The following is a 12,407-nucleotide window of genomic DNA, read 5'->3' as shown; positions in this document are numbered from 1 at the left end:
GGGGGGGGGGGGATAGGTGCTTTGCGAGTGGAGCCTTGGTGAGGACGTGGGCTTTCAATGGTATCTAGGGGGCCTTGGAGAGTAGGGAAGTGGCGCAATGGGCATCCTTGGAGAAGAGTTAGCATGGCCTTCAGAGGCCAGCATAGGCGGGCTTTCCAGAGGGTTGCAGGGAGCAATAAGGCCTATCAGGTTGCTGCTGGATGTAGAGAGGCCTTGTAAGGCCAGCAGGGGATCAGGGAGACAGGATGTAGACATGGATGCATTGGCAGGTGAACAAACAATAGTTGCAGAAGCAGTGGCGGAAACGTCGGAGCAGGGATTGCAATCGGGCAAGTTTGGGTGGTTAAGAATAGCCTTGCAAGGAGGAGAACCAGCAGTGGCGAGGGAATAGCAGTGGCAGTGGCAGTGGCAGTGGCAATCGTCAATGGGGACTAATAGGAGTAGGTTATAGCCAAAGACAAATAGGAGGAGGATAGGGAGTCTCAACGTCGGGTGGAGAGGAAGAGGGAAGTGGGTTAGGAATAGAGGGGTTGGGCGGGTCAGGTTGAGGAATGGGTAGGTCTGGTTGATTAATAGGATGGGTCGGATTATACAGGTTGCCCGGGTAAAGTGGGTGATCTGATAGATAGTTAGAAAATTTATTAAGCAATTGGACCAGCAGGAATTGGTTCAATGGAACGAAGGGCGGTTCGGTGTTCGGTTTAGATGGGTGGAATAAGAATGCTTGGAGGGCGTAGAAAGAGGATTAGGGTTCAATGACAAGTTACTCGCAGAAGGGCCTGCGATGGCAGGGAGAGGTAGCAGAGGGGGGAGTAAGGTTTTGGGGATGGGAGCCTGTTGATCTATGGGTGAAGCAAATCTGGCTTGGCATTTTGGAGGGGGAGATGCCAAAATAGGAAGAACTTGAGTAGTATCGGAGGCGTGCAGTTCTGGAAGATCACAATCAGTAACCACATATGGGTTTGCCATCTCAAGGATCGAGAATGGGTTATGACCAATGGATAATGATGCCGAAGGAGGACCGGAGGTCCTAAAGTTTAAATCTTTTGCTGGAGGATGCGAAACTGATTCCGACGACTGAGCATGCCAATTTTTTATTTTTTATTTTTATTTTATTTTTTTGTGATATGATACTTAAAATTGGCTTCCTGGGAGAGTTCACCGGGTGGAGTTTTCCTGGCAATGGGAGCTTGATCACCGGAGGTGTCTTGGACACTTTTAGAATGAGCAGCTTGGGGGAACCCCGTCGTACTTGACATCTTGAGCGAATGAATGGCCTCCACTGTCCATTATTGTGATCAAGGATGGAAGGGTTTGATTTGTATGCACTTCTATACAGATTCTCGCAAAAGAGAGTCTGTCCATCACTTTTGTTCTTTTGTCAGAGTATAGGGGTTTGCCGATGACGGAGCCGACGAGACTGAGCCCCTTGACGCACCAGAAGTGGAGGGGGAGATTGGGGAAGGCAACCCACAACGGGATGGAGGTGGGTTCTGATCTGTTGAATGACATGTGTTCATCCCATTGTCTTAGAAAGATTGGCTTCTTCTCGTCATACCAAGGGCCTCTATCAATGACAGTGACTTTGTCGGTGTCGGCATTGAAGTTGAAAATGAAAGCCCCATTATCCAACATGTATGTGGACAAGGAGCACACCGACACCGGTTTCCATTGGTTTATAAGGGAGGATTTGACAATGGAGAAAGGAGGTCTGCTGCCTAAAAAGGAACCCACTACATAGTTCTTCAATTTTAGAATCTCAGAGTCAAGAAAGCCAGGCGGAGAAAGGCCAATGGGGGAGGAGTTGTGGATAGCCGGAGGGAGGTAAAAGAGGTTATGGCCGGGGGTGGGAGGAATTGAGGAGGAGGATGCAATGGGGGAGGGGGAGGAGTTAGTAATAACTGAACTCCATGAACGTAGTTTAGAAGGAGAAGGATCAAGAGGAAGGGGTGAGGAGGGAAAGGGAGTTGGGGAAGAGTTAGTGGGAAAACTTAGACCTCACTGTCACTAGACCGGACATATCATTTGTTGTTGGTGTTGTTAGTCAATACATGCACTTTCTAAAGAAGATACATTGGGAGGCAGCCTCTCGTATCTTTAAGTTTTTGAAAAGAGCTCGAGGGAAGGGACTCATTTATCGTCCTCATCAGAGCGTTGATTTGGTAGGCTTCTCTGATGTTGATTGGACTGGTGCTAATGGTCACAGGAGATCAACCACTAAGTATTGCACATATGTAGGTGGCAATCTTGTCACTTGGCAAAGTAAGAAAGAGACTATAGTTGCAAAGTTGCAAGGTCCAATGCAGAAGCTGAGTATCAAGCCATGGCTCATACTGCAGCTGAGTTGAAGTGGTTAAAGTCATTACTTCATGAGTTGGGTTTTTCGATCACTCAACCTATGGAAATGTTTTGTGATAATCAGGCAGCCATCTATATTGTGAGTAGTCCTGTCTCCTTTGTTCCACTAGAGAACCAAGCACATTGAAGTGGATTATCATTTTGTGCATAATGCTGTTATGAAAAAGTTGATCACCTCTTTGTTTGTTGCTTCCGCTGACCAACTTGGTGATATGTTTACCTAACCCTTGTTTGGTCTGCTTCTAGAAAAGGATGTTCCAAGTTGGGCATGGGTGATTTATATGCTCCAGCTTGAAGGGGAGTCTTAAAGAAGTATTGTGGACCCTTTGTAGCATGGGGGTTCAAAGGCCAATTTGTGGATAGATCATGTCACTTGCGTGTCTGATCACCCAAGTTATTTACCTTGCCTTTTAGTATTAGGATATTTCCTGTTTTACTTTGTTTCCTATATTACTTGTTTCCTTGTTAGGATAGATCTCAGTAAACATTATGTTCATTTACAATAGGGAATCTAAACTGTCTGTTTATAATCTAATAAAACTTAGCCCGTGACACATTAAATTCATTGGGGACTTAAATTTGAGTCTAACTGGAAATAATCTTGAATTGCAGGTTCAGTTTGACCTAGAAAACTGAACCAAACCCAGAACAATACACTCTTCTTCTTCTCTTCTTGGATCTGCATCAGTTGTAAGCCTCATTTTTGGTTTAATATTTATTTAGAGCTTATCGCTGGAGCTAATTATATAATCGAATTTAGAGAGGTGATCAAATCGGTGAAGGGAAAGAAAATGGAAAGTTAGAGGGTATAGAATGTAAGAAATTTGTTAGTCCTGCACTAGTCTCCATTGCTCTTTTCTCGTTTTCCTACTAGAGTTAGTTGGTGACTGTACTTTGGGAAAACTCAGGCTTTGGAGTGTGGAGGTGTCTACTCGGTATCGGCACATCACTTACATTGTATTAGTGGAGGGAATGCTTTAATTTAATATTTAACTCAGGTAGTTAAGATAAACATCTTTTATTTAAACCGTGCTATACAAACAAATTTCAGAATTGACCCTTGTTGAATAGATGTTTAGAGTTGCTCTTTGAAAAAAAAAAAAAGAAAGAAAGAAAGAAAGAAAAGAAATCCTTGTGGTCTCTTTACCATCCTAACAAATAGCTGAGTTGAAGATTCAAATCATCCAGCATGGACTTTTTAATTGATAATGAAGTCTTAAATTATCCTGAGGATCCTCTCAGATCTACGTGGGTAGCCGATTGCATTTTTATGGGAGCAGTAGCTAAACTTCAGCTTGTTAAGTTTTAGTCTGTTTGATGGAGCCTGAATATTCGTGGTCAAACTCCTATTGTTTTCCTTATTGTAAACATGTTTGTCATCTTTAATAGTTTTGTTCTAATTCTTCCACCTTATTAAAGTCTTGAATACAAGTTTGTTTTGTGTGTTTTTTTTTTAAGTTATTAACCCTTGACCTCTCCATTCAAGTTCTTATCCTTGGGTTTCCTTAGGGAAAGTTCTATTAGTGTTAGATCTGTCGTACCAAGATTTTTTTTTTTTGGGGGGGGGGGGGGGAGGTGGGGGTGTGTGACAAGGCGCCTGGCTAGGCATGCAGTATATGATTATGTCTAATATAGTCTGAAATGTTATAAAATTATATTTAGCATAAAATCCAAATCAATGCACTATGATGTAACTATGCTAGATGACCTAATATGGGAAATCCAACATATAATAAACAGAGCATAGGATTTAATATAAGCATATTCATTAAGAAAGAAAGCAATAAACATAATCAATGTAAACTCATGAAGTGTCAACAAGGTGTTTTGTCGCCTTGGACCCAGAAAGAGCCTGTATGCCTAGGGGATGCCTTGACAACTGTGTTTAGTAGACAATATTGGGTGTACTTTTGTTTATTTTATGTGTAAATGTAAACATTATAAATTTTGTGAACCTTAATGAAGGAAAATAAATGTTACTGCTGCTTTTGGCACAGGAATTATACCATGAGTTGCATGCCTTCGACAGATTTGAACAAGACTACCAGCGTAAGCTTCATGAAGAGGATAACACAAATGCTTCTCAAAGAGGTGAGTTGACTTAGTTTTTCCAATTGTAGAACCATCTAGATATGGATAGGTTGTAAGGTAGCATGCCTTTGAGAGCTTGGGAAGGTACTCTGATTCTCAGTAAGCTTCCCGTAGGCTATTAATATATATCACTATTCCAAATAGCCTCGTCTTATTTCTATATTATTTGCTTTAGAAAGATGATGGGATGCGGCAGTTTGAGTGGTTTAACTCCATTTAAAGTGGTAGAAACAAGTATATACTCCTTCCATGGAATTATAATCAGCATGTAGTAGGAAAAAATGGATCAAGGAAGTGCATAAAGCTTCTCTGCTAGTTATGCTATGGATGGCTTCCCAGCAAGGCTAATCCGGTTGTACTTCGAATGTTTCACTTGTCTTGAATTTGACAGGGATAGGAGTAGTGGAGTACAAGACAAGAGAGATACTTAGTTTGAGAACTGATATTAAATGTTAAGATACAGTGGGAAGTTGTGAAGCTTCATTTCCCAGGGACTATGTTATGGTGAATAAGGAATTTTAATGTTTTTCTGACCATTATCATCAACATTACCAAGTGTTTATGTTGTTACTCAAGGTGTTATACTTGGCTAAAACACAGGTATAAGTCTTTACATGTGGAGCATGAGCTTCATGTGCATCAAGTAGTAGATGAATTCAAGAGGAGATAAATAGAAATCACAGGAAATGGGTCAAACTGATTAGAATAATTTAAAAGGAACCATGTGATATATAAGATGACATAGGGAAAAAAATAGCGAAGAACAAAAGGACATACATAGAAGTCAAGTTTTCATTTTTAATAAATAAATATACAATCTTACTGCTTTGTTGAAGCACATGTTTCCCAGCTTATCATGGGGTGATGCCTTACACTTTTGTGTGAATGAACTTTTCAATTTAAGCCTTAAGTTGTTCTCCTAAGCACTTAGGTTGAAGGTATCCGCCGGAGATTAGCTTCACATAGATTTGGAAGAGTTTGTAACCATATTTATCTTTCTTTGACATGTAGGAGATGTCCTTGCAATTTTGAGACAGGAGTTGAAGAACCAGAAAAAGCATGTAAGAAGTCTGAAGAAGAAATCACTATGGTCCAAGATCTTAGAAGAGGTATCTATTCATTGCTGCTCTGTGGCTTTCTTACACGTAGAGACACCATGGTCCATGAATTCTTCCTCTTTCTATTGTGACCATAATGGAACTAATCATGAATTTGTGGATTAATTATTCTTTTTTGAGAAATAGAACTTTCGGACAATCTAATATCCCATTCACTGCAGGTGATGGAGAAGCTTGTAGACATCGTTCAATTCTTACATCTACAGATCCATGATGTCTTCGGCAGTGCTGGTACTAATTTTAAAACTAGAGGAAAAATATTATTTATGTTCCTATAGAAGCATATGTGGTTATCGTTTTATAATTAAATTTTTAATTCAGAACTATATCCTTCACAACATTGCAAGTGTGAGATGTTTCGAGCATATTTGGTATCATTTATATTTAATTCAAAGCTATAACCTTTACAACATTGCAAGTGTGAATGCTTCAATTGCTTAAACCTTTGAAAATTAGAACTCAGGAAGAGATAATTCTCTGAAAAAGATTCGATCATCTTTTGCAAACAAATGCTGGCGATGCTTCCACTCTCAAATGTCTGGAGGAATAGAATGTGATAATTTTGGCAAATGTTGATTATTGTCTATTATATCTGTATTATATATTTACATCACATTTTCTTGTTTGAGTCTGCTTTCACTTTGAAGCCCCTAGGGAGTTGGTCCCTCGATTTTCTCACTAAATCTTAGGAGTTGCTCAAGACTTAATTAATAGGAGATGACTTCACCAGTTGGATTAGAAAGCATCTCTATTCTCTTGTTTCGGGTGGCATCTGCTTCTAGACTATTTTTGCATCTCTCTCTTCCCCAGATTCTTAAATATATTTGTTTGAGATGCTCTGATATTCTTCACATGGTCAACTTGCAGATAGAGATAGACCAGTGAAAGGATCTCAGACTAACAATCAAAGATTGGGCCCTGCTGGTCTTGCTTTGCATTATGCGAATATAATCTCTCAAATTGATACACTTGTAAGTTCTCACTGTATTTTATATCTCGTAGTTCAGGTTTTGCTTTTATCTTGGAATTAAGTAATGCTGCTATGGTAATTATCCTATTTATCAAGGTTAGAGCAAGGATAACTCTTTTGAATTAAACTTTTCCAGCGGCAAGGTGAGGATGATGCAATTTAATTATATCAATGTCCAGAAAATGTACTGTTTGCAGGAAATGTGGTCCATTAACTCCTATGAACCCATAAAAAAGGTTCTTTTGATATGAAATCTGCAGAATAGAGAATGCAATAAGGTTCTACTACGCATGGGAACTTGTTTATAGCGCGCCCCACCTTGTTTGGTTGTTACTGTAATTTTGATGAAGGGAACTTTTACTAATAGTTCTGATTGGAGAATGGTTGGTTCCAAGGATTAAAGTATCGGTATCGGTCGTCGTATCGGTGGCCAAAATTAAGATACGTATCGGAGGGTATCGTATCGTATCGGAGATACACTAAGATACGCTAAAGATACACACATAGATGGATAGGAAACATTTTTTTAAACACTTTTGCATAAAGAATTTGTTAAAAAAAGCCATTGATAACATGTATTATGCATAAACACTAAATTGAGGGTATCGTACTAAGAATTCAAGGTCTGTAGTTGTTCCATAAATGTAAAATCCTTGTTCCCAACCTTGATTTCCACTTTAGTTAGAGAGAAATATGACTGACAGCAACTTTGGAACAAAAACCCGTCAAAAAATCTTTTTTTTTTTATGAAAAATTACCCATATTGGCCATTATATGACCGTAGCGCCGATACGTATCGATACTCACCGATACGTACCGATATATATATATATATATCGATACGTGCTGATATATACCGATACGTATCGATCGATACATATCGATACTCACCGATACGTACCAATACATACCGAAACGTACATTTTACCTCAATTTTATATTTTTCATAGAGTCGTATCGAGGCATGTCATATCATATCGATGTATATTAGTGGTGTATTGATGCATATCGGTATGTATTGTAGGATATATATCGATACGAAATGATTTAAAAAATTCAATGTATCGTATCGACCGACTAAATTTAAGATACGTATCGGAGGGTATCGTATCGGTATCGGAGATACTTAAAACCATGGTTGGTTCCAATCAAATTAGCTTTCACAGTGAGCTGAGGATGTCAAAGTTTTGTACAAGCACTTTGTCACTGAAGTCCCATCTCCAGTTCCTTTTTTATTATTATTTTTTCTTTCTTTTGATGTGTAACAGAAGCAATATTATTAATAAAGAAGGAAAGGAACAATGGGGAGAATTGGAAAGGAGATGATAAATCTTCTAGAGCACGATCCAACACCAAGCCATGCCACCCAAAAACATCCCACCCCTTGTAGTCTGTAAAACTGAATATGAAGAAACCCCAAGCTAGCCCAAAGCCAGCCAACCGTAGAACTCATCAACAAACTCACAAGTAGGTGCCAATTCCAGGCCCACACCGGCTGGCCCGTACCGATTAATGCCCGAACCGGCCCAATTATAATCAATTGTTCCTGGTGTAGGGGTTTAGCTCGACCTATAAGCCCAACGATTTGTAAGCTATATATCAATTATTCTCTCGCCTACCACCACCGCTGGTGACCATCACCTCCCTATTGTCGTGGCCACTGTCTCTCGCTGCTACCAACACTAACTCCAGTGCCTCCCACTGTTGCCGCCGCTGCTGCCACCGCCGTCACTAGCGCCTCCAGCCATCGTCACTAGCTTCTAGCGCCTTCTTCCTCGGGCGCCATCGGTGGTTGAATGTGATCTTTCCCACCGAGGTTGTTCATCTTGTTATCTCTCTGTGAGATGATTTGTAACAGCCTACTAGGAGTTTGTTCTCTAGTTGAAGATTTAGGTGCGATCCTAGGGACGATGTCTAAGACCCCCCTTCTTTTTTTAATTAGCAAACATGTTTGAGATTACTACTGCATCTATTGGATCTGAGGGGACCACTCAACATGTCTCTTCCATCCTCCCTAGCTCCATTAAACTTGATGGGAGCAACTATCTGATGTAGTCTCATTCATGCTACTTGGCTATTTGTGCATGTGGTTACTGTGGCTATATTATCGGTGCTGTGAAAAGGCCTACTATTTCTGATCAAACTCAAACCAAATGGGAGACAAAAAACTTTCTCGTTATGTCCGACCCCATCAATTCCATGGATCCAACTGTTTCTCGGAACTATCTCTTGCGGGATATTTCTGCCAAGATGTAGAAGGTTGCCAAGGACACCTATTCCCATGTTGATGCCTAGTGTTACGAGTTGAGGAAATGGATTCATAAAACTAAACATAAGGAACTCTCTCTCTCTCTCATATGGTATTACACTACTCTTAAAGGTATGTGGCAAGAATTATATTTTTATGATGACATTGCTCTTACATGCGAAACTGATACTGTTATAATTGCGAAGAAAGAAGATAAGAGTTGTGTATATGTTTCTTGCTGGCCTAATTACCGAGTTTGATAAGATTCGAGCCCAAGTCTTGAGTAGGGTTTCATTTCCCTCCCTAGGATGGGCTTATGCCTTGGTTCAATCTGAGGATATTCGTTGCATTGCTGTGCTTTCACCTGTTATACAGGATCACTCTGCACTTTGCTCTGGTTCAAAAAATCAAACTAGGGATGTCACCCCTAGAACCACAAAGGAGGTTGTAAAGTGTGATTATTGTGTAAAGGAACGTCACACTAGGGACTGATGCTGGAAGTTAAATCGTAAACCAACCAGCACTCGTGGTTGTGTACAAGGACGGTCTAATGCATGTGCCTTCTGATGACATCCCATGGCATCATTTTTCTCCCAGGAAGTGTTACAGACCTTGCGCCAACTTATGACCAAGCTTGACTTTGCTTCCTCCTCTCCGACTTTGGCTACTTCCTTGCTAGTTTCCTTTGACTCTGCTTCGAATACAAGTATTCCGTTTGGTGGCCATTGTGTGTCAATTGAATCCTTTTCTTGGGTTATGATACAAGGGGCATTGGCCATATGACTAGTTCGCCCAAACATTTTGATGCTTACTCTCCTCTGTCAGGTAACCAAAAGGTTTGGGTACTGGATGGGTCTCTTTCCTCTGTCCTTGGAAAGGGTTCCATCTCACCTAATCCATTATCATCTTTGTCCTCTGTGTTGCATGTCCCAAAACTTTCTACTAATCTTCTTTCTATTAGTAGCATTACTAGGGATCTTAATTGCAAACTAATGTTCTTTTCCACTCATTGTCTCTTTAAGACCTGGTAATGGAACATACGATTGGTAGTTGTAAAGTGGTAGGTGGTTTGTATCTTTTTGATCGGTCTCTTACAACTTCTCAAAACACTATTCCAGATGCATATACTTTCTCTTTGACTGAACTCTACCGGTGGCATTGTCATTTGGGTCACCCTCCATTAGGAATTTTAGCAGAGTTGTTTTCCTGATTTATTTAGAAAGTGTAATCCAAACAATTTCTTTTGTGATGCTTGCGTTTTTGCCAAGCAAACTATATTTGTTTATCCTATTTCAGATAATAGAAATTTGATTCCACTTGCTTTAATTCATTCTGATACGTGGGCACCCTCGCGTTGTGTTTCTACTACTGGACATTGCTGGTTTATGACCTTTATTTATTGCTTTAGTCGTACCACTTGGGTGTATTTGTTGTGCCAGAAGAGCGATGTATTTCCCTGTATTAAATAGTTACATAATATGGTAAAGACACAGTTTGATGCTAAGGTCCGAATACTTCACACTGATAATGGCACTGAATATACTGATGGTGAATTCCAAGTGTACTTGGTTGATCAAGGGATTATCCATCAAACCAGTTGCGTGGACATGGCTGCTCAGAATAAAGTTGCAAAGAGGAAAAATCGTCACCTATTGGAGGTGGCCTGGTGCCTTATGTTTGAGACCCATGATCCTCCGTAGTATTGGAGTGATAATGTGTTTTCGGCCTCTTACCTCATTAATCGGATGCCCTTCATCGTCCTGTTGAGGTTTTGATAGGTTCCACTTCTTTTGTTTTGCCTCCTAAAGTGTTTGGGTGCGTTGCCATTGCACAGAACCATCAACAACATCGGAATTTTGATCCCCGTAGACTCTATTGCATCTTCCTTGGTTATTCTCCCACTCAGAAGGGTAATTGCTGTTACCATCCTCCAATGAGGAAATTTTACTTGACCATGAATGTTGTGTTCCATGATTTTGTTGCTTATTATCTTGCACCTCTTTAAGGGGAGTCTCTTAGAGTGGAAGATGTGCTGGTGATTGCTCCATTGCAAATTCTGGAAGATGTGTATTCGGAAGAAGGGATTACTAGTCAGGAAAAATAGGGACAAGCTAATTCCGCCCAGGGGGAGCGGTGACCACTCATTTCCGCCCAAGGGAACAGGGACCCCATTTCTCCCCAGGGGAGTCGAAGTCAGCTAGACTATTCAGTTGTATGATCGTCGATGCCGTAAGCGAGCTCACCATACCACCACTACACTAAGCCAGTCGCATGCTCTAGAACCGATTCCTACTACTGGTGAACATCTTCCTTCTGATCCTTCTCTTGATTTGTCAATATTTGTTCGTAAGGCTGAAAGGGAATGTACTAAAAACCACATTTCTAATGTTGTTTCCTATTAACTTTTGCCTCCTTTCTATTCCTTTGTTTCCACTTTGTTGTATGTTTTTGTTCCCCATAACTTGGAGGAAGCTGTTATTGATACAAAGTGGATAGAAGCAATGCATGAGGAAATGATGGCACTTGAGAAGAATAATACATGGGATCTAGTTCATCTTCCTGTAGGGAAGAAAACAATTGGCTGCAAATGGATCTTTATGTTGAAACAGTCTCCCGGTGGATCTGTAGATAGGTATAAGGCACGACTGGTTGCAAGAGGATTCACTCAGACATATGGCATAGATTACTGGGAAACTTTTGCCCCAATAGCTAATATGAACACCGTACGAGTTATCATATCATCTGCTGTCAATCGTGCCTAGGATCTACAACAACTTGATGTGAAGGATGCCTTTCTTCACGGTGAACTGGAGGATGGGGTATATATGGATGTCCCTAATGGTTTTACCACTCAGCAGACTCAAGGCAAGGTGTGCAAGTTAAAGCGGGCTTTATATGGGTTAAAATAGTCCCCACGAGCCTAGTTTGGCCGGTTCTACAGGGCAGTGATTGCCATAGGCTGCAAACAGAGTAATGCTGATCTACTCTGTTAATCAAGAAGTCGGGGGAACACATTACTATACTTATAGTGTTTGTGGATGACAGTGATTACTGGCAGTGACCAACTGGAAATTGTGCATCTCAAATCTTATCTGATAGTAGAGTCCGAGATCAAGGACTTAGGGAAGGTCAGATATTTTTTGGGTATTGAGGTAGCCTATTCAGCTCAAGGTGTCTTTCCTTCCCAAAAGTATACTCTTGGCCTCCTTTTTGATATAGGGTTATTAGGACGTAAGGCTGCAAATACTCCATTAGAGCCTAATTCTCACCTCAAGGAGAAAGATGGAGAACCAGTTGACAAGGGTAGTTATTAGAGACTAGTTGGGCATCTCAAATACCCCTCTCACACTCGACCTGATATAGCATTTGCAGCCAGTCCGGTAAGCCAATATATGCATGATCCATATTCTATTCATTTGGAGGCAGCATATTGCTTCCTGAGATACTTGAAGTCAGCTCTAGGACAATTGATTTTATTCTCTTCTCATGGTCATTTGCGTGTGGAGACATTCACTGATGTAGATTGGGCTGGCTGCACTGTTGATAGGAGATCTACCTCCGGGTATTGTACCATGATAGGAGGTAATCTTGTCACATGGTGAAGAAAAAAGCAAGCAGTGGT

At 40.6% G+C, this 12,407-nt stretch overlaps 1 protein-coding gene across 1 annotated transcript in view; it reads left to right on the top strand.

Moving 5' to 3' along the window:
• Positions 1–12,407, top strand: part of LOC122083643 (protein PSK SIMULATOR 1) — a 33,870-nt gene that overhangs the window by 18,134 nt on the left and 3,329 nt on the right. Inside the window, exons 7-10 of the mRNA XM_042651512.1 lie at positions 4,356–4,449; positions 5,461–5,558; positions 5,729–5,798; positions 6,435–6,538. Coding sequence (XP_042507446.1) covers positions 4,356–4,449; positions 5,461–5,558; positions 5,729–5,798; positions 6,435–6,538 — 366 coding nt within the window. The remainder of the gene's footprint in view (positions 1–4,355; positions 4,450–5,460; positions 5,559–5,728; positions 5,799–6,434; positions 6,539–12,407) is intronic.

Source organism: Macadamia integrifolia, chromosome 7 (genome assembly GCF_013358625.1).
Source record: "Macadamia integrifolia cultivar HAES 741 chromosome 7, SCU_Mint_v3, whole genome shotgun sequence".
Taxonomy (NCBI): domain Eukaryota; kingdom Viridiplantae; phylum Streptophyta; class Magnoliopsida; order Proteales; family Proteaceae; genus Macadamia; species Macadamia integrifolia.
The sequence above is the reverse complement of the archived record's forward strand: the minus strand, read 5'-3'. Positions and strand labels throughout refer to the sequence as shown.